This window comes from Anolis carolinensis, chromosome 2 (assembly GCF_035594765.1).
Source record: "Anolis carolinensis isolate JA03-04 chromosome 2, rAnoCar3.1.pri, whole genome shotgun sequence".
NCBI classification, from domain to species: Eukaryota; Metazoa; Chordata; class Lepidosauria; order Squamata; family Dactyloidae; genus Anolis; species Anolis carolinensis.
In genome coordinates this window covers 211,371,201-211,394,863 of record NC_085842.1, presented here as the reverse complement: position 1 = coordinate 211,394,863, position 23,663 = coordinate 211,371,201, and the positions used below count along the sequence as shown (strand labels likewise).

Genomic DNA, 23,663 nt, shown 5'->3' with positions numbered 1-23,663 from the left:
CCTCCAACGGTCTGAAGGATCGTGAACTGGCCCCCTGTTTAAAAAGTTTGGGGACCCCTGGCATAGATGGTCAGTTACTTCTGTAAATAGGAATTATTTTTCTTCCCATGTTCTTAGTCTATAGTTGGTCACACAAATCAGATAGGAAATGTAAACCAAATCAAGTGAGATTTTGAGTCAATGAATAGGGCAAGATATGACTATTAATAATACAATAAAACAACAGAGTAGAGGGTAGACCAGTACTTCCCAAACTTATTTGGCCTACTGCCCCCTTTCCAGAAAAAATATTACTCAGTGCCCCTTGAAATTTTTTTTTTAATTTTAATAGCAATTAAACAGAAAGATATATGTATTAATGCATATGTCAAATGCACCTGTGGCCATCACCACCCCCCTGGATCGCTGCACTGCCCACCAGGGGGCGGTAGCGCCCACTTTGGGAATCCCTGGAGTAGACGTTTATAAACATCTGCAACTTGAGGGGAGGATGGGTGGAATGAATAGGGCAGGGTTCTAGGATTGTCATTTGCTATACTTTGATATTGTATATATTATGGAAAGTTAATAAAAATATAATTGAAGGAATAGAAATAATATCACTTCAAACAAAAAAGTAGCAACGTTTAAAACATAGTTGGGCAAAACAGGTTTAAAAACAGTAATAATAAAAATAGGCCTGATGTTTCTGATTGCCTGAAGCCTTTTTCAAATGGACTTCTGTTCGCCACACTTTAAGAACCTCATAAATGTAACATGATTTTTTCTTCTTGGGTTATAAATATCATTTCCTAATTGGTTCTATCATGAAAACATTGGAAAAGGTTATTAAGCGACAAAAACTTTGTTTTTATGGGACATCCTGCAGCACATTTTGCTATAGTTTTTCAATAAATATATCTCCTAGAGTCTCAACCAATCCAACAGTTTCTGGAGTATAACAACTACTTTCAAAGTAAGTACTGCACAATTAAACAGGAAATAACTTTCAGAACAGGAATTTTTTTTTTCAAATTTTGTTACACAGTGTAATAGGACTGATTAACCTTGGGAAGGTGCCCATCCCTGGCAAACCTGGATTCTTGTGTGTGTTTTCTTTCTTTTATGAGGCAGTAAAAATTGTAATAACATTGAGAGACTGATTCTGTCTTTAGTCACAAAAGCTTTCAGCTTGGCTTCTAATTTCTTAATTTGACAGTTACCAACCTCAGACTAACCATCTAAATAAGGCATGACACATAAGAAAAGTGGAATGGCAGTGGAGGAAGGCAGGGGGCTAAGTACAGATGATACTGCCTCTTCTTCTCTCTTTGAGGCCAGGGCAGAGGCAGATGGGAGGGAAGGAGGGCCTTTGCTTTTGGTATTAGGCATCAAGAGCAACCTTAGGTTTTCACTCCGGCAACACTAGTCAGGCAAAATTTCAGGGATTGAGCTCCTTCGTGTATATGTATTGCTTCTCCTTTGATTTATTCCTGTTTAGACTCTGTTGGAAGTCTACCTCCAATTACTTGCATCTGTTCTGACTTGATAAATCACAATAAGCTAATTCACATTAGCTACTCTAATTACTAAATCTCTGTTTCCATTTTACTGGACAAAGATGAATCGCAGCTGATTAATTGGCCGTGATTCATCTTCCACACTGCCTTTCCAAGGCCGTACCAGCAACACCCAAAAGATAAGCCTAAATTAGAGCCAAAATTAAGTTCAGGCTTTGCCAAGGCCATTACTATTATAGGCTTCTCAGAGAAAATAGTCAAAGGAATCAACATGTTGGAGCAAGTGATAGATGTTATCTGAATCCATCTTGTACAAAGTTCTTCTGATATTTCCTCCCCAAACCTCATTACACTGAGAGTTTGTTGGGGAATTATTATTATTATTGACACAAAGACATAGTATGACACAGCAAAAGAGATATATATGCTGGATTTCGTATTACAGAATCACAAGTCGAACACTTCCCAAGTTGTTGTTGTTGTTGTTGTTGTTGTTGTTGTTTTTATCCCACTTTACCTCTACCAAAGGAGATTCAAAGCAGTTTAACATAAAAGCATTAGCGTACAATTTAAAATACACAAATACACAAACTTATTATCAGAAAAACTGTTAACCAAAGATTGGTCTGTTTAGGCATTTTCCTCTTCTTTCTGTCATCATTAGGTTTATCAGTTACACTTTGTTTTCAATGAAAAGGCATTATGCAATGTATTGCTTGTGTTGCTTTAACCTTTCTATCCATTTAATTATGGTTATGTTTTGATTGTGACTCAGTTTGGATTTTTTTTAGCAAAATGAAAGAACAGCATGTAAATGTCAGAAAAAAATATAACTAATATTTCCCAATTGGACTGGAGCAAAAGGAAAAGTGGTTCATCATGTGCACGCCAGGAAGCATCTAAGGGATCTAAAGAAGTTCCTTGTCTCCATAGGAATCAGACACTAGATTACCTGCTGTCAATCTTCTCATTGCCACCTCTCCCAAAATCAAACAGGAACATGTAGAACCAGGTGGAGACCGTCAGCCATCCAATGACTCTCCGGTAAGCTACAAATCAAGGCAGATCTTTCATTCTCTTATTGGTCCTGTTTCTTCTGCTTCTTGAATGCCTCTTCTTAGAAAAGGACTGCTTTTTCTTAAAAACAAGATTGAAATGTTAATATGTGTGTGTGTTTCATAGATTCTTAGTGCTGGAAAAGACCACAAGGGCCACCTAGTCCGATTCCCCTGCCATGTAGCCTGTAGCTAGATTGAAGTAAATGTCTCCCGATGACCTTAATGTATGGGGTGAACTATATGGGAGAAGGTGATCCTGCATGTGACCTGGACCCAAACCATGTTGGGCTTTAATGCTAATAACCAACACTTTGCCTGGAAACTAATCGTTGAGCTTGTTTTCAAAATCCATTGGAACAAATTGTACAGGAAAAAACGTGCTGAAGATATGTATTATTTTGCTATTACATGCAGTTTTCCAAGCCCTGTAACGAAGTGATAGTTTTGATCTGTACTTAATGCTCCAAGTCAACAATGTGCTGCCATCTACAACTCATTTTGCATTTTTTTTTAATTTGGGATCTTTTGGAAGCAAGCTTCACAATTGGAGTGATTTTGATATAAGTGTAAATGCTCAATATGCTCAATATGCTGAAATGTTCAATATGCTGTGGAAAAGTCTGACCAAAGGAGAAGTTTACACCATCACAAACCCATCATATTCAGGCTCTGATGAATTGCATATTTCTCTGAAACCTCTTCCCTGACTCTTTTTCTTCCTCCTACCAAACTTGTGCCTAATCTTTTTGCCATTGCAGGTATCAGCTGGTCTCCCCCAGTTTAAGCGACCGCAGGGAACACAAGTCACAGAAGTGGTGGTTCTGGATGATGAAGATGATGATGAAGTGGAGCAGCTACAGCAAATACGACCCCCAGTGGTGAGTTGTAAAGCTGATGTTTTGCTGATATTGGTCAGCATCCAGTAAGTGAGTTATGTATGCATAAATCTCTTTTTGGATGAGACACAGAGAGCTATTTTCTTGCTTTTTCCTCTGTCCAAAAATTTCACACTTCCAGCAGTTATCAAGTTCTCAGAGGGGCCCTCTACTGCTTCTTCTTATCAGAGGGAAGGGGAGGAATGGGGAGGCAATTCAAACATGAAGATCTGGCTGCTCTAGGCTATTAAGGGAAGGAAAAGGTGAGTGCACTCAATTTGAGAGGAGAATCTCATTTCTTCACATGCACACCAAAGCTGGGACCAGTTGCTTTTTAATGATCTGAATCTACTTTTCTCTCCCTCCTCACTACTAAGATGCAGCATCAGGAGCACCCCCCCCCCCCCCCAAGATCTCAGCCATTATTTTTTGGTTGGTTGGTGTAATGCCCTTGTAAGCACCATAGAAGTCAGTCTATCTACAAAAGCATAATATCAGATTAGGTGGATTGATTATTTTATTATTCTAAATATGCTTTTGTCCACCATGAATCCAAGTTTTTTTAGCAACAAATACAAAAACATTTTTAAAAATAGTATTAAATAAATCCAATCATAAAAAAGTTGGAAACTTAGGAGGAGGGTAGTCAATAACTGGGATGCCCAGCAGAGAAAACCCTCTTCCATGCTCTCCAACTGTATATTTCCCTGACTGATGGGACACAACTGTGTCTGCCTCCTTTTCCCTTCATAGTCCACCTTTTGAGCCAGATAGCAAAAGAGGGAACATTTTAAACAGCACTTCTCAGGTCATGGCCATCTGTTGCGGGTGCTTTGACTGCGATTTCCTGCTTCTTGACAGGGGATTGGACTGGATGGCCCATGAGGTCTCTTCCAACTCTACTATTCTATGATTCTATGATTCATGCTGGCCATATTGTTAGCATGATATGAAGGGTAAAAGGGAGGGCATTAATGCTAGCATCATTTTGTTTCTTCTCCCTTAGATAATGGAGATCTACAGCCTGGGTGGCATGCAACCTCTTGCCCAGTTGGACAATGTCCTGCGTGAGTTCTTATCTGAGCTGAATGAGATTCCTCTCCCTGCTCACTGGGAGGCGCTGCCTCCACTTGGTCCCAACCTGCGGCTTGTACAGCGATCAAAACACTCCACCATGTCAGCAGCCATCATCTACATCCGCCCGGGCCTCTACTTTCAAGTGGTGGTGGGAAACTTGCCTGTACCCCCCGAGCATGAACTCTATGCCAGCCACCCTGCCCGCCTCACCACCGTGGATGAGGTGGTGGAACTTATCTGTGACCTGGAGGCCTATCGACTGTGCTCAGGCTGGCCAGCAGGCTGGCACGCTGGCGAACGGTCTGAGGCCTGTGATGTTCTTGTGTACTCAGGCTGCTGCCCTCAGTGCCGGCTCAACCCTTGGCCATCAGGGAGCAGTGCCTGCTGAGAACCAAGTGGTGGGATTTGGAGCCCTGTGACTTGGCCCTGTTGGACACTGGAAAGTTTTGTTTTAACACTGGAAAAGGCTTGGGTATCTAGAAGGATTGTTCCTTGCCGTAAATAGCTTTATTTTTTTCTTCTTCTTGTTGTTCAATAGCTTGCCACAGAAAATAATATTCTCTTACTGTCTTTTGTCTTCCTTTCACTCATTCACTCTTGGTAAGCTCTGCTTCTTTATGTTGACATGGAGCGAAAAGCTTTTTTTCAAAGACTGGATGCCTGTCTTGCTTCAGCCATTTGCTCGTCACTTGTTGCATTGTGTACCATGACACTTCTCAACAGTTAGAGTTCATTGTCAGCACTTCTAAGCCTTGGCAAAGTCATATTACATGTCAATACAGTAGGAGTGTGGAAGGCAGCTGATGCATTGGGGCAGGCCTCTCTCTCTGTCGCTTACACTTGCTTGGACCACCCTGTCAAACTTTAGCATTGTTCTGGCCATTTTGAGGACTGCGGTTATAGGTGCCAGGCATGGAAAGGATGGATTGTAAGAGATGGATGTCCTTCTGCTGGTAGAGACTTTGCCTCTTCCTTCCCCAGAATTCATTTACCACTTGAATTGTTTGCCTTGGGCTTGTATTTTCTGTTTCTTCGGGGTTGCTGAGTTTGTATGGTTAATTCCGTTTAAGGACCAGGAAATTTTGGGGAGCGAGGAAGATGGGATGAATGTTGCTTATGGGGGGAGATGGCCAACTGGCATCATTGTATATCCTGTGACATTCCAGCATGTCCTGTTCAGGGAAGTTCAACAGAAGCCATAGCTGTATGTCACTTGCTAACTTGAGTCTTCTGTGTGACCGGTGGCAGCAGCAAGCATTTAGTGCCCCTGAGCCTTTCCTTCACTCCTCTCACAATCACCTTTTCCTCCCCTTCCTCCCTTTTCCCTCTCAGAGGGAAAGTGTTAGCTTATTTCTCAAATAATTATTAAAACAGAACTGGTCTCTATTTTTTTAATGTATTAAAATTTCAATGAGCAAGGTCTGTTTTGGTTTCTGTCTATTTCTTCCAGTTAGTCTTTCCAACTCTCACAGAGGAATACTATACAAAACTTGCATACTCTCCAACAGTCTTGATTTAGCAGGCCAATCCTAATTAAACTTCTGTTGTCCCTCTTTTTCAGCTTTTTAAAAAAGATGTCACATTTTCCTTTCTTCCTCCCACTTTATCCCTTTCTCCTGATTTGTTACAATTTCTGCAAAGTCCATTCAAAATGCCAAAGTAATTTCCACTCAGTTAACTCTGCAGGAGGGAGAGGAGGATGTATGTGGAGTCTTGCCCTTTTGTAGTAGGCTAGGACAAAAGGAAATTGATGCAGCCTCTCCTAGTGTATATTTCCTCCAACAGTAATAGTTTCTGCCAACTTGACTACACTCTGAGGTTGCATGCCTTCATGTGTCCCAGTTTTCACCTGTGAAATATTGCAGTCTGTGGAGTGTTGTGCGTTTTCCGGGCTGTATGGCCATGTTCTTGTAACATTTTCTCCTGATGTTTCATCTGCATCTGTGGCTGGCATCTGATCATCTGAGGATGCCAGTCACAGATGCAGGCGAAGCATCAGGAGAAAATGCTGCTAGAACACAGCCCGGAAACCACATAACACTCGAGTGGTTCCGTCTGTGAAAGCCCCTGATCTGAAGTATGTGGTGTGCCTTCAAGTTTGTGTCAACATATGGCGATCCCATGAATTTCGCAGGGTTTTTCAGGTAAGAGATATCATGGGTGGTTTTGTCAGTTCTGCCTTGAAAAATAAATGGCTTGAAGTGGAAGTTCAAAATCGTAGCAAAGACCTATTCCATAAATCTACCACTCGATGGAGCCAAAGTTTATTTGGAAGGCATGGTAAGCAGATTCCCATGCTGGAGTTTTCTAAAATCCAAGCGGCCAAGCAAGAAAATCAGCATGGGATTGCAGTGGGACAGAAGGCAGCAACAGACAACGGGGGAAAGGCAAATGTAGCCATTATTAATTTTAAAATGCTAAAGAATTTTGTAAGTCTAGGACTGCAAAAACGAAAAATGCATATAACTTAGAACAAAATGGGCCTGAAACTCTCACAAGATGATTAAACGGAGGCTATCTCACTTTGGACATATGACATGATGTGACTCACTGGAAAAGTTGATAATTGTTGGTAAAGTGGAAGGCAGCAGGAAAAAATAGGAGGCCACATTATAAATGTATTGATTCAATCAAGGAAGCCACAACCCCACATTTGCAAAACCCAAAGAAGGCAGTGGATGACCTTAGGGTCTCATTCTATCATCCCTATGTTATCCTGCTCTTCTTCCAGCATTGAATCCAAGGTAGTTTACAACATTTGAAACATGTTCACATAAGTTCCCTTGGAGGTTTATCCATGAAATGGGAGCATGAGTATATCTACAATAACATTTCTCTGCCACAATACTTTACTTGTTTGCATACACGTGAAAAACAAAAGTTTGCAAGTTTATTTGAGAGTCATTGTTGTTATTAATAATATTTCCAGAGTTTGCAATCGTGTGCTAAAAGAATACATTACTGATTACTTAAAAAAAAACCCAAATCAAAACATAAAACATGAAAAAACTTTAATCCATTTCAGCAAGACTACTATTAATGTTAATATATTGTGCATGTGTGTTTCAATTATTACAGTTTACCTTTAACCAAATGTTATTTTCGAGGTACTTCTCCCACCCTGGGCATTCCATAGATGTATAAACCCCACTTGCCTAGTTTCCAACAGACCTCACAACGTCTGTGGATGCTTGCTATAGATGTGGGTGAAATGTCAGGAGAGAATGCTTCTGGAACATGACCATACAGCCCAGAAAACTCACAGCAACCTAGTGATTCTGCCCATGAAAGCCTTCGACAACACGTTTCCTCTTTTGATAAGAATTTACCCATGAATAAGTAGACCCAGGTGTTTTGGGTTAATTTTTGACTAATACTTCTAGACTTACATATGAGTTTGGACAATATGTTTAGACATTACACCATTTGTTACTTAGAAATAGTAAATATAAAAACAAGGTAGTACCAACCAACATGTTATTTTATAAAATAAGTACTCCAAGTACTGAAAATATTTGCTCATATTGGGTCAGTGAGAGGCATTCCTTTGTTTTAATTGAAGAGGTGGCATATTGCATCCTTCAACAAGTTTTTATAGTAATGTTACACAATATGGGATTTCTCTATCAATTAGGAGCATATATATTCTTTGTTTTCTGTTCCTCTTGATAAGAAAACATTTTTATCAGTAGGAGCAGATGTGATAATGGATTCATAACAGTAAATGTTTAGGCTTTATAATACCCATCTCTGGCAAGCATGATGCTAACACCTCCCAACAAAGGATTCCCTCAGGCAGAAAAAAGCCAGGCCTTGACGTTGTAAGCCCATTCAATGCTAATCAAGGTGGCCAATTGCAACATTCACACTTACCTCAAGCAGACAAGAGTTCTTTCCCCACCCTGAACATTCCACAGATATATAAACCCCACTTACTGATTGATTCTTGTCTGGAATTCCCTGCTTTGAGTCTTGCTCTTTATTTACTATTCTGATTTTAGAGTTTTTTAAAATACTGGTAGGCAGATCTTGATCATTTTCATGATTTCCTCCTTTCTGTTGAAATTGTCCACATGCTTGTGGATTTCAAGAGACGGCATGCTCCACAGAGGTAAGAAGAGAGTAGGAAGAGACCCCCAAAGTCCAACCCCCTCCTGCTCCCATGCAGGAAAACCACAATAAAAGCTCCCCAAAGTGGCAACCCAGCCTATAATAATAATAATAATAATAATGATAATAATAATAATAATAATAATAATAATAATAATCAGAAGAAGAAGACCTGGCTATGGCTCACGAATGGGACACTGAAGAAGGAGACAGAAGGCCTGATCCTTGCAGCCCAGGAGCAAGCCATCAGGACAAATGCAATTAAGGCCAAGATCGAAAAATCAGCTGATGACCCAAAATGCAGACTGTGCAAGGAAACCGACGAAATCAATGATCATATCCTCAGCTGCTGTAAGAAAATCACACAGACAGACTATAAACAGAGGCACAACTATGTGGCCCAAATGATTCATTGGAACTTATGCCTCAAGTACCACCTCCCAGCAGCAAAGAACTGCTGGGATCACAAACCTGCAAAAATATTGGAAAATGAGGACGCAAAGCTACTGTGGGACTTCCGAATCCAGAGTGACAAAGTTCTGGAACACAACACACCAGACACCACAGTTGTGGAAATGAAAAAGGTTTGGATCATTGATGTTGCCATCCCAGGTGACAGTCGCATTGACGAAAAACGACAGGAAAAACTCAGCCGCTATCAGGACCTCAAGATTGAACTTCAAAGACTCTGGCAGAAACCAGTACAGGTGGTCCCGGTGGTGATCGGCACATTGGGTGCCGTGCCAAGACATCTCAGCCGGCATTTGGAAACAATAGACATTGACAAAATTACGATCTGCCAACTGCAAAAGGTCACCCTGCTGGGATCTGCGCGCATCATCCGAAAATACATTACACAGTCCTAGACACTTGAGAAGTGTTCAACTTGTGATTTTGTGATACAAAATCCAGCATATCTATCTTGTTTGCTATGTCATACAATAATATGGTAATGATGTAGGAAGAGGCCCCCAAAGGCCATGTAGTCCAACCCCCCCCCTCCTGCTCCCATGCAGGAAAAGCACAATAAAAGCTCACAAAAGTGGCAACCCCAAGGTATGATGATGATGATGATGATGATGATGTAGGAAGAGACCCCCAAAGGCCATGTAGTCCACCCCCCCTCCTGCTTTCATGCAAAAACACCACAGTAAAAGCCCCAAAAAGTGGCAACCCAGCCTCTAATAATCCACTTCATTTTTTTCTCCCTAAGTGGAGTATATTGCATTTGTCCCTATTGAACTTCCTTTTGTTGGTTTTGGCCCATCTCTCTAATCTGTTAAGATCATTTTGAATTTGCTCCTGTCTTCTGGAGTATTAGCTACCCCTCCCGTCTGCAAACTTGATGATCATGTCTTCTAACTCTTCATCTAAGTAAAGAAAAATAAAGATGTTGTACAGCACCGGGCCCAGGATGGATAAAGAGGAAGCAAAGCAAAGCAAGCACTCAGGAAGGAAGGAAGGAAAGAGGCAGAGAAAATTTTATTTTTGAAAGTTACCAGTAGCTGCTGCATTTCCCACCCTTGGCTTATACTCGAATCAATAAGTTTTCCCAGTTTTTTGTGGTAAAATTAGGTGCCTTGGCTTATATTTGGGTCGGCCTATACTCGAGTATATACGGGTAATAGTTTTGGAAGACATTTTCCTCAGGGGGTAAGTTTTCATTAACATTTAATCATGAGACAGTGGGTTTGGGGTAACCATTTTCAGAGGAAGTAGAATTTGGTGACTGCTTTATTGGTATGCTACGTTTTGGAGGACTCGGTGGGTGGCATGCCTTCAGGTGGTTCCTGGGTTGAGACAGTACTTTTAGGGAGACTCTGCTGGCAGCATGCCTTTAGGTGGTTCTATGATTGAGATAGTAGGTTTTGGAGGACTCTCTGCTGGCGGCATGCCTTCAGGTGGCTCTATGATTGAGATAGTAGGTTTTGGAGGAATGTCTGCTGGCGGCATGCCTTTAGGTGGCTCTATGATTGAGATAGTAGGTTTTGGAGGAATGTCTGCTGGCGGCATGCCTTCAGGTGGCTCTATGATTGAGATAGTAGGTTTTGGAGGAATGTCTGCTGGCGGCATGCCTTTAGGTGGCTCTATGATTGAGATAGTAGGTTTTGGAGGAATGTCTGCTGGCGGCATGCCTTTAGGTGGCTCTATGATTGAGATAGTAGGTTTTGGAGGCCTCTGCGCTGGCGGCATGCCTTCAGGTGGCTCTATAATTGAGATAGTAGGTTTTGGAGGAATGTCTGCTGGCGGAATGCCTTTAGGTGGCTCTATGATCGAGATAGTAGGTTTTGGAGGAATGTCTGCTGGCAGCATGCCTTCAGGTGGTTCTTTGATTGAGATAGTAGGTAATGGAGGATTATCTGCTAGCGGCATGCCTTCAGGTGGCTCTATAATTGAGATAGTAGGTTTTGGAGGAATGTCTGCTGGCGGCATGCCTTTAGGTGGCTCTATGATTGAGATAGTAGGTTTTGGAGGACTGTCTCCTGGCGGCAGGTCTTTAGGTGGCTCTATGATTGAGATAGTAGGTTCTGGAGGACTCTCTGCTGGCGGCATGCCTTCAGGTGGTTCTTTGATTGAGATAGTAGGCTTTGGAGACCTGTCTCCTGGCGGCATGCCTTTAGGTGGCTCTATGATTGAGATAGTAGGTTTTGGAGGAATGTCTGCTGGCGGCATGCCTTCAGGTGGCTCTATAATTGAGATAGTACGTTTTGGAGGAATGTCTGCTGGCGGCATACCTTTAGGTGGCTCTATGATTGAGATAGTAGGTTCTGGAGGAATGTCTGCTGGCGGCATGCCTTCAGGTGTCTCTATAATTGCGATAGTAGGTTTTGGAGGAATGTCTGCTGGCGGCAAGCCTTTAGGTGGTTCTATGATTGAGATAGTAGGTTTTGGAGGACTGTCTCCTGGCGGCAGGTCTTTAGGTGGCTCTATGATTGAGATAGTAGGTTTTGGAGGAATGTCTGCTGGCGGCATGCCTTCAGGTGGCTCTATAATTGAGATAGTAGGTTTTGGAGGAATGTCTGCTGGTGGCATGCCTTCAGGTGGTTCTTTGATTGAGATAGTAGGTTTTGGAGGATTATCTGCTAGCGGCATGCCTTCAGGTGGCTCTATAATTGAGATAGTAGGCTTTGGAGACCTGTCTCCTGGCGGCATGCCTTTATGTGGCTCTATGATTGAGATAGTAGGTTTTGGAGGAATGTCTGCTGGCGGCATGCCTTCAGGTGGCTCTATAATTGAGATAGTAGGTTTTGGAGGACTGTCTCCTGGCGGCATGCCTTTAGGTGGCTCTATGATTGAGATAGTAGGTTTTGGAGGAATGTCTGCTGGCGGCATGCCTTCAGGTGTCTCTATAATTGCGATAGTAGGTTTTGGAGGAATGTCTGCCGGCGGCAAGCCTTTAGGTGGTTCTATGATTGAGATAGTAGGTTTTGGAAGACTGTCTCCTGGCAGCAGGTCTTTAGGTGGCTCTATGATTGAGATAGTAGGTTTTGGAGGAATGTCTGCTAGCGGCATGCCTTTAGGTGGCTCTATGATTGAGATAGTAGGTTTTGGAGGAATGTCTGCTGGCGGCATGCCTTTAGGTGGCTCTATGATTGAGATAGTAGGTTTTGGAGGAATGTCTGCTGGCGGCATGCCTTTAGGTGGTTCTATGATTGAGATAGTAGGTTTTGGAGGAATGTCTGCAGGCGGCATGCCTTTAGGTGGTTCTATGCTTGAGATAGTAGGTTTTGCAGGACTCTGTGCTGGCGGCATGCCGTCAGGTGGCTCTTCGATTGAGATAGTAGGTTTTGGAGGAATGTCTGCTAGCGGCATGTCTTTAGGTGGTTCTATGATTGAGATAGTAGGTTTTGGAGGAATGTCTGCAGGCGGCATGCCTTTAGGTGGTTCTATGATTGAGATAGTAGGTTTTGGAGGACTCTCTGCTGGCGGTATGCCTTCAGGTGGCTCTTTGATTGAGATGGTAGGTTTTGGAAAACTCTCTGCGGGTGGCATGCCTTCAGGTGGCTCCTGGATTGAGACGGTAGGTTTTGGAGGACTCTGTGCTGGTGGCATGCTTTCAGATGGCTCTTTAACTGAGTCGGTAGATTTTGGAGGACTCTCTGCTGGTGGCATGCCTTCAGGTGGTTCTTTGATTGAAATAGTAGGTTTTGGAGGACTCTCTACTGGTGGCATTCCTTCAAGTGGCTCCTTGATTGGGACAATAGGGGTTGGAGGACTCTCAGCTGGTGGGATTGAGATAGTAGGTTTTGGTGGAATTAATCGAGGTGGCTCCTTGTTTGAAACAGGAGGTTTTGGTGGCATGGCCTCAGGTGACTCCCTCATTGAGTTGGTTGCTTTTGACGCACTCTCAACTGTTGGCATTACTTCAGGTGCATCTTTGATTGAGATGGTAGTTTTTGGAGGACTCTCTGATGGTGACATGGCGCCAGGTGGCTCCTTGTTCAAGATAGTAAGTTTTGAGGGACTCTCACCTGTTGGTTCCTTGATCAAAATGGTAGGTTTTGGACATGTCTCATCTGGTAGTGTGGCTTCAGGTGCCTCCTTGACTGTAATAGTAGGACGCTGGACTGTTAGTGTGGGTTTGGGTAGCTCCTTGATTGAAAGAGTAGTCTTTGGTAGACCCTTGGTTGATGCCATAGTTTCAACAAGCACCTTGATTGAGATAGTAGGTGTGGGAGGACTCTGGGCAGGTAGCATGACTTCAGGTGTTTCCTGGATTGATTCATCAGGTTTTGGAGTTCTCCCTGCTGGCATCATGGCTTCGGGAGGCTCCTTGATTGAGATAGTAAGTTTTGGAGGACCTTGGGCAGATGTTGTTGGTTTGGGCAGCTCCTTGATTGGACCTCGAATTGGTGGTGTAGGTTCAGGAGGCTCTTTGATTAAAACAGTGGGTTTTGTGGGACCCTGGATAGTTAGCATAGCTTCTGTTGACTCCATGATTGAGACAGTTTGTTTTGGAGGTCCTTTGGCTGGTTCTTTGACTTTGGGTGGCTCCTTGATAGAAATTGTGGACTTTGCTAGCCCCTTGAAAGATTGCGTGGTTTCAGGAGGCCCCTTGATTGCGATGGTAGGTTTTGGAGGACCCTCAGCTGGCAATGTGACTTGAAGGAGCTCCTTGACAGGGACAGTAGGTTGAGAAGGACCCATGTCTGGAAGGGTGCCATTTTTAAGATCTACTTCTGGGAGTGTAGCATTTTGCTTCTGGTCAGGTGCAGGCATTTTTTCTGGGCCTTCCCCAATTGGGAATTCTTCAAACTCACAGCCAGCAATGTATTGTGTCAGATCTTGTCCCTTGCAATTTCTCTCCCAGGCTCGCCTATAATGACAAATCCTTGATCAAAATATCATAGGCCATTCAGCTAAATAAATGCTTAGCAAAAAAGGTAATAATATTAATTATGCTATATGAAAACAAAGCTCCCAAATTTTATGTGCTATTCCTCAAGTGAAATACTATAAGTGAGGAGTTGAATGCGTTTTCTAAATCTGTTACTATTTATGTTTTCTACTAATTAGGGACAGGAAAAATCTGTTGGTTTTCCTTGCTACGATTTTCCAAACTTCAAAAAAAATTGCAAATTTTTGAAAAAGTTCTTCAAAGATGTGTGAAAACCCCCAACAATAATCTTCTTCATTTGTACCAGCTACATTCAATATGTATGGATTTCTATTATAAAGAGGTTCGTGTTTTGCTTGACTGGTGTCTGCCATGCCCTGCAGATATTTTTTTAAATAGAGGTACTCAGGAAAAAGAAGTGACAAGTTGAATTTAAGACCACCAGGTTGAAGAACTCAAAGCATATCCTCAACTCTCCCAGTCTGGCAAAGATGATTCCAGTTACTCCTCTCTCATACTACTTTTCAGCTGCTTTTGCAATGTCCTGGTTTCTTTCTCTTTGTCCTTAGTCCTACCGTACTTGCTTCAATCTACTTTTGTGCCTTGAACTCAGTTTGCAGTAATTCAAAGGAAGCTCAGTTTGAAGTAATCTTAGGACAAAGGTGGAAAGTGCAAAGAAGAGAAACAGACACTTTAAGAGCAGCTGAAAAAGTGTAAAGGCAGAAGATTAATTGAAAATGTCCCCGAAAAACTGGAACAGCTGGAGGATGTGCATTTATCCCCAGCTCCAACTTGGATCAGGTTTTGTGGTATAAAGGTTTTTTCCCCTTTATCCTCTTCTCTTTAACATATACTCAAGAAACTATTAAAGGAGATATATATATATATATATATATATATATATATATATATATATATAGATAGATATATAGATATATAGATATAGATATATATATAATGTAAAGATAAAGGTTTCCCCTGACATTAAGTCCAATCATGACCAACTCTGGGGGTTGGTGCTTATCTCCATTTCTAAGCCGAAGAGCCGGCGTTGTCCATAGACATCTCCAAGGTCATGTGGCCGGCATGACTGCATAGAGCGCCATTACCTTCCTGCCGGAGCGGTACCTATTGATCTACTCACATTGGCATGTTTTCGAACTGCTAGGTTGGCAGGAGCTGGAGCTAACAGCGGCCGCTCACGCCGCTCCCGGGGTTTGAACCTGGGACCTTTCGGTCTCCAGCTCAGTGCTTTAACGCACTTTGCCACCGGGGCTCCATATATAAAAAAGGTTGGGAACTACTGAGTTATAGGAATGATCTCCTAGCAGACACTAATGGGGGGCAATCTACCACTCTCTCTCTCTCTCTCTCTCACACACACACACACACACACACACACACACACACACACACACATATATATATATATATATATATATATATATATATATATATATATATATATATCAGTGGTAGATTGCCCCCCATTAGTGTCTGCTAGGAGATCATTCCTATAACTCAGTAGTTCCCAACCTTTTTTTGACCAGGGACCACTTTGACCAGAGATCACAAATCAGTTTTTGGTCAACTTTAGATTCGGTTTGGTTATTTGGGCTGCTGATTCAGAAAATTGCATTGGATAGACCACATTAGCTCTAGTTTCTGATACAGAACATATGCCATCCAGTAGTTGTCATCTGCTTGCCCACAGAAAACCATATTTAATAATATAGAGTGATGTGGTCTATCCAATGCAATGGTCAGCTCTGCAGAAAGGAGCAGAAATAAAATAAATAAAATAAATAAAGAGGAAGGAGGTTCGCCAACTGGAGTTTCGTTTTCGCAGCCCACTGCTGGGCCACCGCCCACTGGTTGGGAACCACCACTATAACTGGAGTCACAGAAGGAAATCCTTGCTATAAATTGTCATTCTTTGTTAAAAGTAACTCATTTGCACACTATTTTTTATAAAAAGAAAACCTTAAATTTATAAGAGAATGACATAAAACTTAACTATTCTTATTACAACGCCCTCAAAAATACCAATGAATTCCATTAAAGTAACATTGAAAGGTAACTAGAACCAATTATACCAATAAAGAGATGTGCCTCTCCCTTCTTGTAATATTTTAGAATTCTTATTTCTTACAGCTGTTTCACTAAAACTTGATGGGAGTAGAAGTCAAATATATTGTCTTGTTATTCTGAAATATGAGTATGCAAAGGTGTTTTATAGCACCTTTGAGACTGAGAGCCCTTCCACACAGCCATATGACCCAGAATATCAAGGCAGCAAATCCCTCTATCTGCTTTGAACTGGGATATCTGAGTCCACACTGCCATATATTCCAGTTCAAAGCAGATAATCTGGGATTTCATTCAGCTGTGTGGAAGTGGCCTGAGAGAGAGAATATGGTAGCATACATCTCCAAAAGGTCATGATACTAACTTATTTGTACTCATACTACCAAGCTCTGCCTATTATGCTATCCTGTTTTACTAGAGGGAGAAAGGATGTGACGGAGCGACCACTGTTTAACTCAGAGGAATTTTTTGAAATTGATCATTGGCACAAAATAGGAAAGACAAGGAAGCAAGCCAGAATCTATTAAGGAGAATTTCTAGATGTTGTTGGATGGCAACTTCCAGCATCCCTTACCATGTACTATGTTACTAAGGTGGATGGGAATTGTAGTTCAACAACATTTGGAACAATGGTCCTCAACCTGTGGGTCTCCAGATGTTTTGGTCTTCAACTCCCAGAAATCCTATCAGCTGGTAAACTGGTTTGGATTTCTGGGAGTTGTAGGCCAAAACACCTGGGGACCCACAGGTTGAGAACCACAGAAATGTTTCATCATATGGGTTATTAGGTTTTTTAAAACCTTCATCTAGTCTTTAAATCGCACCAAACAAAAGTTCTCCAGATAAGAAACAAAATAAAAACAAGAGAACTAATATTATGAATCAATGGATGAAAATAAGACAAAATAAAACAAGGCAGGTAAAAAGCAAGAAGAAACCACCAGAAGAAGAAGACACAGCAGTGGGGGTGCAGCTGTTGAAAATCTAAAAGCCTTTAAACAGTTTGAAAAAATATCCAAAAAATGAGGGTTTTTTTCAGATTTCCTTAAAAAAAAATGTAAAATAGGCATTTTCTTGTGGAAATTTCATAACCTGCCTGGAATTTCCATCATGGGGTAGAAGTGGTCTCTGCGTAAGGGGACTGCCAATTTTTAGCATCCTTGTCTGACTAAATTATATCCTCAAAAGAGAAACTCGGGAGATCTCTGATCTAAAAGGTGAAGCATTTTACTTTCCTCTTTCTCTGTGTGTGTTACAGAAATCTGGAAATAGTTTGGTGCCAACCACAACTGATGGGCTACTGAGGGAGTTTAAAATTTGCTACCCGTTTTAAGAAAGATAAGAATCATAGAATCATAGAATAGTAGAGTTGGAAGAGACCTCATGGGCCATCCAGTCCAACCCCCTGCCAAGAAGCAGGAAATCGCATTCAAAGCACCCCTGACAGATGGCCATCCAGCCTCTGCTTAAAAGCCTCCAAGGAAGGAGCCTCCACCACAGCCCGGGGGAGAGAGTTCCACTGCCGAACAGCCCTCACAGTGAGGAAGTTCTTCCTGATGTTCAGGTGGAATCTCCTTTCTTGTAGTTTGAAGCCATTGTTCCGTGTCCTAGTCTGCAGGGCAGCAGAAAACAAGCTTGCTCCCTCCTCCCTATGACTTCCCTTCACGTATTTGTACATGGCTATCATGTCTCCTCTCAGCCTTCTCTTCTGCAGGCTAAACATGCCAAGCTCTTTAAACTGCTCCTCATAGGGCTTGTTCTCCAGACCCTTAATCATTTTAGTCGCCCTCCTCTGGACGCTTTCCAGACACAAGCAGCCTGCAAAAGAAGTAACATCCCTTGCCACGTCTTCTTCCCCATGTAACTGGCAGATTATTGTACAGAGGGATAAAAAATAGTATACCATGCTTTGAAGCCTTTGCTTTGTTCTACAACTTTCTTAGCGCAGGTGATGTCATCAGCAATGCTATCATCTTGGAGAGCTGAGGAACAGAAGAGAGGGTGAAGTCAGGGGGAGTTACAGAATCAGATGAAATTGTGAGGAATGCGAGTATGAGGCATATCAAGGGAGACCAAGAGCAATAGATACCGTTTTCCTATAATAATGTGGAAGGAGGCTTCTAGTGTTAGAGTGAGAGAATGTGAATTACTGGCCCATAGATACGAATGATTTGGGGTCCAATGGGCTCCTCTAAATATTTCTTGGGAAAGGTGTACTTCCTTGGTCCTCACTCAGTTGACATCTTCATCCAGTAACCTTTTGGGAATCTCCCAGTTAAGAACCTTGTTGGTATAAAATGTGTGGTGATCAAATCAAACCTCAATAAGAGCTGAACATGGGGTTGTTGTATGTTTTCTGGGCTGTATGGCCATGTTCTAGTAGTATTCTCTCCTGACGTTTCACCCACATCTATGGTAGGCATCCTCAGAGGTTGTGAGGTATGGAGAAACTAAGCAAGGAAGGTTTATATATATCTGTGGAAAGTCCAGGGTGAGAGCTAAACATGTTTTTTAATCACAGCTTTTGGATAGAGAAAATAAAGAAAAATGAAAGAGCGGGAATAGAATGGTAATCTGGAAGAAGGCATGACTACCTGACTGGAAATTCAAACAGGAATATTCCATACTACCCCAGACTCGAGCATGTTATCTGGAATCCAGTGCAAAAGTATGTTTGAGTGAAGCAGTTTTGAGGCAAATATTTTACTTTTTCATGTGCTTGTAATTGTTTTGTCCATGCTAACAACTGGAAAATGAAGTGTGATTATATTGAAAGAATGTTAGTAAAAATCACACAATTCAGTTGTTTATTAATAAATTTGTAATTGATATATTAAAAGGGCAGCATGAACAAAGAATATAGTATGAAACCCTTATCCATAATTCAATATCCATGGTTTAACTTATTCACACTCTGAAAAATATCTACCTACTTGGAAGTATTTGCGAGCATCTCAAAGTTCTCTGGTAGATTCTACTGTATCCTTCCAGCCCAAGTATAGTCAAAATCTAGAAGATGCTATTATCCACAGTTTCAAGTATCAGATAAATCTTGGAACAGATCCCCTGCACATATAGAGGACTGCACTGCATGTTTGGTACAGAATAGAGAAATGTTTTATATGTTTTTGGTGTCGCTAAGGGAAATATTTTCTCAAAGCCATCATCATATTTTTTGGAGTCAGTGTCTGAAACACATCCAGACAGTTAGGAAACAGATAGCTCTGTGTAAAGTCATGCTGGCTGTTTTTACAACCATTACAGATCTTTGAGAAAACTGCTGACGCAGCGATACATTTTATCCAGCCTTTGACAACCAAGGGAGGGCAACATCACCATCACGTCCCCTTGTTATCTTTAAAAACAAAAATGTGTGTTGCAGTGTGGAGTATATCTTATTCATTTTAAAAAGCCCATTTGTAAAAATAAGTTTCCTTACCTTCACAACTGATGTTGCAGTAGTTGCGTGGATATGGGGTCTTGGAATCATTACACCACCATCTTGAACTGAGTAAGAAGATGCCATGGTTGGTGGCCCTTGGGCCCACATTATAGACAGCTGTGTCAAAGCCACTCGTGTGAAACACCAAACAGATCCCTGTAAGTAGAAGAAAGCAGGTGAAAATCCACCGGAAACAGAGAAATAATTCCTTGAACTTCCATTCACAAAGCTGCACCTGGTATCCATTGCAGCTATACTGTTTAAGAAGCATATGGTTGTTGATTGGATGTTGATTGTTTGAAAGAGATGGGGTGTTATAAATATGGAGAACAGTTTTCTGCTTGAGACAAGAACAGTAGATGCCGCCCGATTCATGCTCAGCTTCGTCAAATGCACAGCCCCTAAAGTTATCAAGTAGAAAATCCCACAAACATTTCCCCTAGTTAGACTGAATCTTGACTCACTCCTATCCATCAAATTTTAGCCAATTGAAAACTCACTGGATAAAAGTGATACACTGGACCCCACATTTTCCTCATCTCAGATCCTTCTGTTTGAATAAGAGTTGCATCAGCCCATAGAACCACTTCCAAGACTAATCCTGAAGTTGTCAGCCCCAGCCACCCATTTTGCTAAATACCTTCCAGCAGTAGGCAAATGAAAAGTGGGAGATGTGTGGCCTAGCAACTGTAGAGTGTGGTTGAGATAGTAAGAGTTATTAATGAGAAAAAAGGACACAATCCAGGAGAACTCAAGCATTTTCCAGTCTTCTGGAATGATGATGGAGGAAGGCTGTGGACACCCTTTCGCCTTCTGCTGTAGAGACACAAAGAGAATCATAGAATCATAGAATCATAGAATCATAGAATAGTAGAGTTGGAAGAGACCACATGGGCCATCTAGTCCAACCCCCTGCTAAGAAGCAGGAAATCGCATTCAAAGCACCCCCGACAGATGGCCATCCAGCCTCTGCTTAAAAGCCTCCAAGGAAGGAGCCTCCACCACGGCCCCGGGGAGAGAGTTCCACTGTCGAACAGCTCTCACAGTGAGGAAGTTCTTCCTGATGTTCAGGTGGAATCTCCTTTCCTGTAGTTTGAAGAACAAAAGAGAGGCACTTACAGTCTGCTATTGTGGTCCCTTCAAACCCTTCCAAGCCTACATTCCACAGGATGGCTGTCAAGTCACATTTGTCAAGAATGATGGCATTATTCCTGGCCACTATAGCAAGGAGGAAGAGAAGAACCAAACGAGGAGCCTTCATCTGGACAGTTATGGTTGTGCAGGCAAAATGGAGGGTCTTTATACATCCTGGGAAAGAGGTGGATCTGACTTACTCCTTCTCCACAAAGTATGTCACCTCAACTTCAGTCAACAACAAGTTCCCATCACTGGGTACAGGGTGGGACACACACACCCCTACAAAACTGGTTCACTCCAATGCATCACTGTCTTTCTGCTCAGTGACCCAAAGAAAGTGCTCAGCCTTGGTCCCTGTGCCTCTGAAACAGTGAAGGAGGTGAGGCGATTATACAAAGGGCTAATTGTCATGTCACTCACAATACTGCTGGGCTAAAATGTGCAGAACATCCTTCTTAAAGCACAGCGGTTAAAGAGGCAGGAGGCCTACAGCAGAAGAAACTGTTGGATACTAGCGTTTTGGTGGGGTTTTTTTGTTGTTGTTTTTTACTGTTGAATGCACCAACTAGTTTTGGTGAGAGTAATCGCTCAGTGATATGTGAAGAGCTGTGTGATTTCATTCCTGGCTTAGTGTGGAGCAGAAACTTCAGACATTCAATTCCAGCCTTCCACTGAATGATCTTGCCCCTTCTCCCTCATGCACGCATATATATAATACTAGCTGTGCCCGGCCACGCGTTGCTGTAGCATTGTCTGGTGGTGTTGGTGAGAAATTGTTGAGGTAGTGGTGGTATTGAATGTCTGTTGTATGGTTGTCTTTATGTTTAGCATGCATTTGGTTGTTTGTGTACTGTGAAAGTGGTGAGGGTAGAGGGGGTCTATGTCCTTGTGTAGTATTGTATAGTATTTATACGTTGTCCATGTGTTGTGAATGCTTGGATTGTGTCCTGCTGCACAGTAGAAAGGGTTGGGCTGGATGGCCCTTAGGGGTCTCTCCAAACTCTTGTGTCTGTCCCCAGGGCTGAGTAGGTTGCTAGGAGACCAAGTGGGTGGAACTTAGCCTTGTAACTAGCAGCAATTGGATAAAAACAATTATTCATCTCCCTCTAATTAGGACTTGATTTTTCTTTTCTTTTTGTTGTATCAACCTAGAGCCGTGGATGATGGGTTGTATTGTCAAATTTCGAGGTTGGGGGGCCTGTAGTTTTGTTGTTTTGTCTGCTGCCCTGATGCCATCACTCTTTTATATATATAGATTATGGCACTATTGCCATCATCATAAATGCCTTGCACCCACTTAACAGCCAGCAACCACATTGAGCTGAATATGAGGTGCAAGAAGGATGATGTTCTCACTAGAAACTACAGCTATGTTATGTTCTAGGACCACCCGCAATAAGTGAAAATCCATGAAGTAGGGACACTATATTTATTTTAATATTTATATGTTATTTTAGTAGTTATACACTATTTTAAGTCTTTATCAAGCAATCGTGTGTTGATAAATTGCCTTCTCCTCCTCCTGTTGCCGCTTGGGCTCCTTTTCTCTCTCTTTGGCTTCTCTTTCCCACAGAATAAAGTGAGAAAGAAAAGCTGCATGTAAGACTGTATCACACAAGTCAGATGTCCCACTGCAATTGCACTAACTATGGGAGCATACTGGTTGAACATCAATCTTTATCGGTGTTACTCCACATTAATACTTCAGCGCTGCTTTGGTGGTACTTTCTCCCATGCCCCACACTGCAGCCAAAATGCTGTCTTCTGACTCCTATATATCTTACTCTGAGCATATGTGCCTTTCAATTTTTTTACCCAGATCAGGTAAACATCCCATGGGTAAACAAAAGTATTTGTAGTCTTCTAGAGAACACTTCAGGGTTTCTTTGAAATGTATCCAGTGATTTTTTCTTTCTGTCATCAACCTCCAACCTCCATTTTTCTAATAATTTTCATTTTGGTGGTCAAAATTATGATCTATGCTGTTTAAAACATATGTCAGCTTGAGATTGGGGTTGATCTGTTCTTTCTTTCTTTTATCTCTGTAACATAATTCATGTACTCTCAGTAAGAGATTTCAAACAACCACTGCCATGCCTGTTGTAAGAAGGCACACATAGCAATAGTTTGATCAGTTAGAACAGAGTCCTGCTCTTTCCTTGCTCTGGATTTATTACATTGCTTATTACATGCATGGCTCTGTTTCTCTAGCCCTCTTATTACGGATGCTGTTAAAAATCTTCTAGCTAGACAGAGGAAAAGGAGGAAAGGAACGATAGGATGGCACCAAACACTTGGTAAAAAGAACCTTCTTTCTCAGAGGCTTTGTTAACTGAGGTTTGCATATATGGTACTGAGTTATCCCTTTCAGCAGGATTTGCAATGGAAGCTGATAGCTGAACCTGTTTATTTCATTCTTGTTACACTTGTACTTTAATAACATGATTTCTATGTTTCAAAATCTGCAATAATGTTACCATCATTCTGTTTTCCCCTGCTTTGTGCTTCATGATTGGTTTACCTTCCATTTAAACCTATCCTTGTCCAGATCTTACAATGTCTTGAAATGGGAGAATGGTAGCATATAAATCCAATGTCAATCAATCATAAAGCTATCTGATTTTAATCTCTCAAGGGAAAAGTATATGAATGCCTTTTCTTTTATCAGCCAGGTCAGGAGAGAAGAAAGAACAGCATAAGAAGGAAGAAATAGGATACTCCCCTTTCTTTTCTTTTTTTAAGTTGCCAAATCTCAGGGCATGGTCTTGAGGCATTTTGCGATGAGGGAAAGATATAAAATGATAATATGGTAATAAAACTTTATTTGTAGACCGGAGGGACTCAGGGCAGTTTCCAACATATATGGCAAACATTCAATGCCAACAAGAAGACATATAAACAAATTATATCAAAACAGAATACATTGAATACATTGAACAGTATAAAACAGCCTAACTTTGAACAGACAAAATTAACCTAAAACAAAACTTAAATAAACCAGATGGACATTATCACATAGTGTAAATTTGACACAAGATA

The 23,663-nt window shown here is 41.6% G+C and overlaps 2 protein-coding genes across 9 annotated transcripts in view; one reads left to right on the top strand and one right to left on the bottom strand.

Annotated features, from left to right (window-relative positions):
• The window catches only part of mbd1 (methyl-CpG binding domain protein 1), an 80,167-nt gene extending 74,236 nt beyond the window's left edge, over positions 1–5,931 (top strand). For all 8 annotated transcript variants that reach the window (XM_062971660.1, XM_062971662.1, XM_062971661.1 and 5 more), the window contains 3 exons: positions 2,433–2,543; positions 3,316–3,435; positions 4,439–5,931. In XM_062971660.1, coding sequence (XP_062827730.1) covers positions 2,433–2,543; positions 3,316–3,435; positions 4,439–4,897 — 690 coding nt within the window. In that variant the 3' untranslated portion in view covers positions 4,898–5,931. The remainder of the gene's footprint in view (positions 1–2,432; positions 2,544–3,315; positions 3,436–4,438) is intronic.
• An 8,719-nt stretch (positions 5,932–14,650) lies between these two features.
• On the bottom strand, positions 14,651–20,748 carry LOC103277718 (lysozyme C). Its single transcript, XM_062969392.1, has 4 exons — positions 20,607–20,748; positions 19,485–19,643; positions 17,949–18,027; positions 14,651–14,660 (listed from the first exon to the last, which is right to left on the bottom strand). Exons 1-4 carry the CDS (start codon positions 20,746–20,748, stop codon positions 14,651–14,653), a joined length of 390 nt encoding a protein of 129 aa, XP_062825462.1.
• Between the last annotated feature and the right edge of the window lie 2,915 nt (positions 20,749–23,663).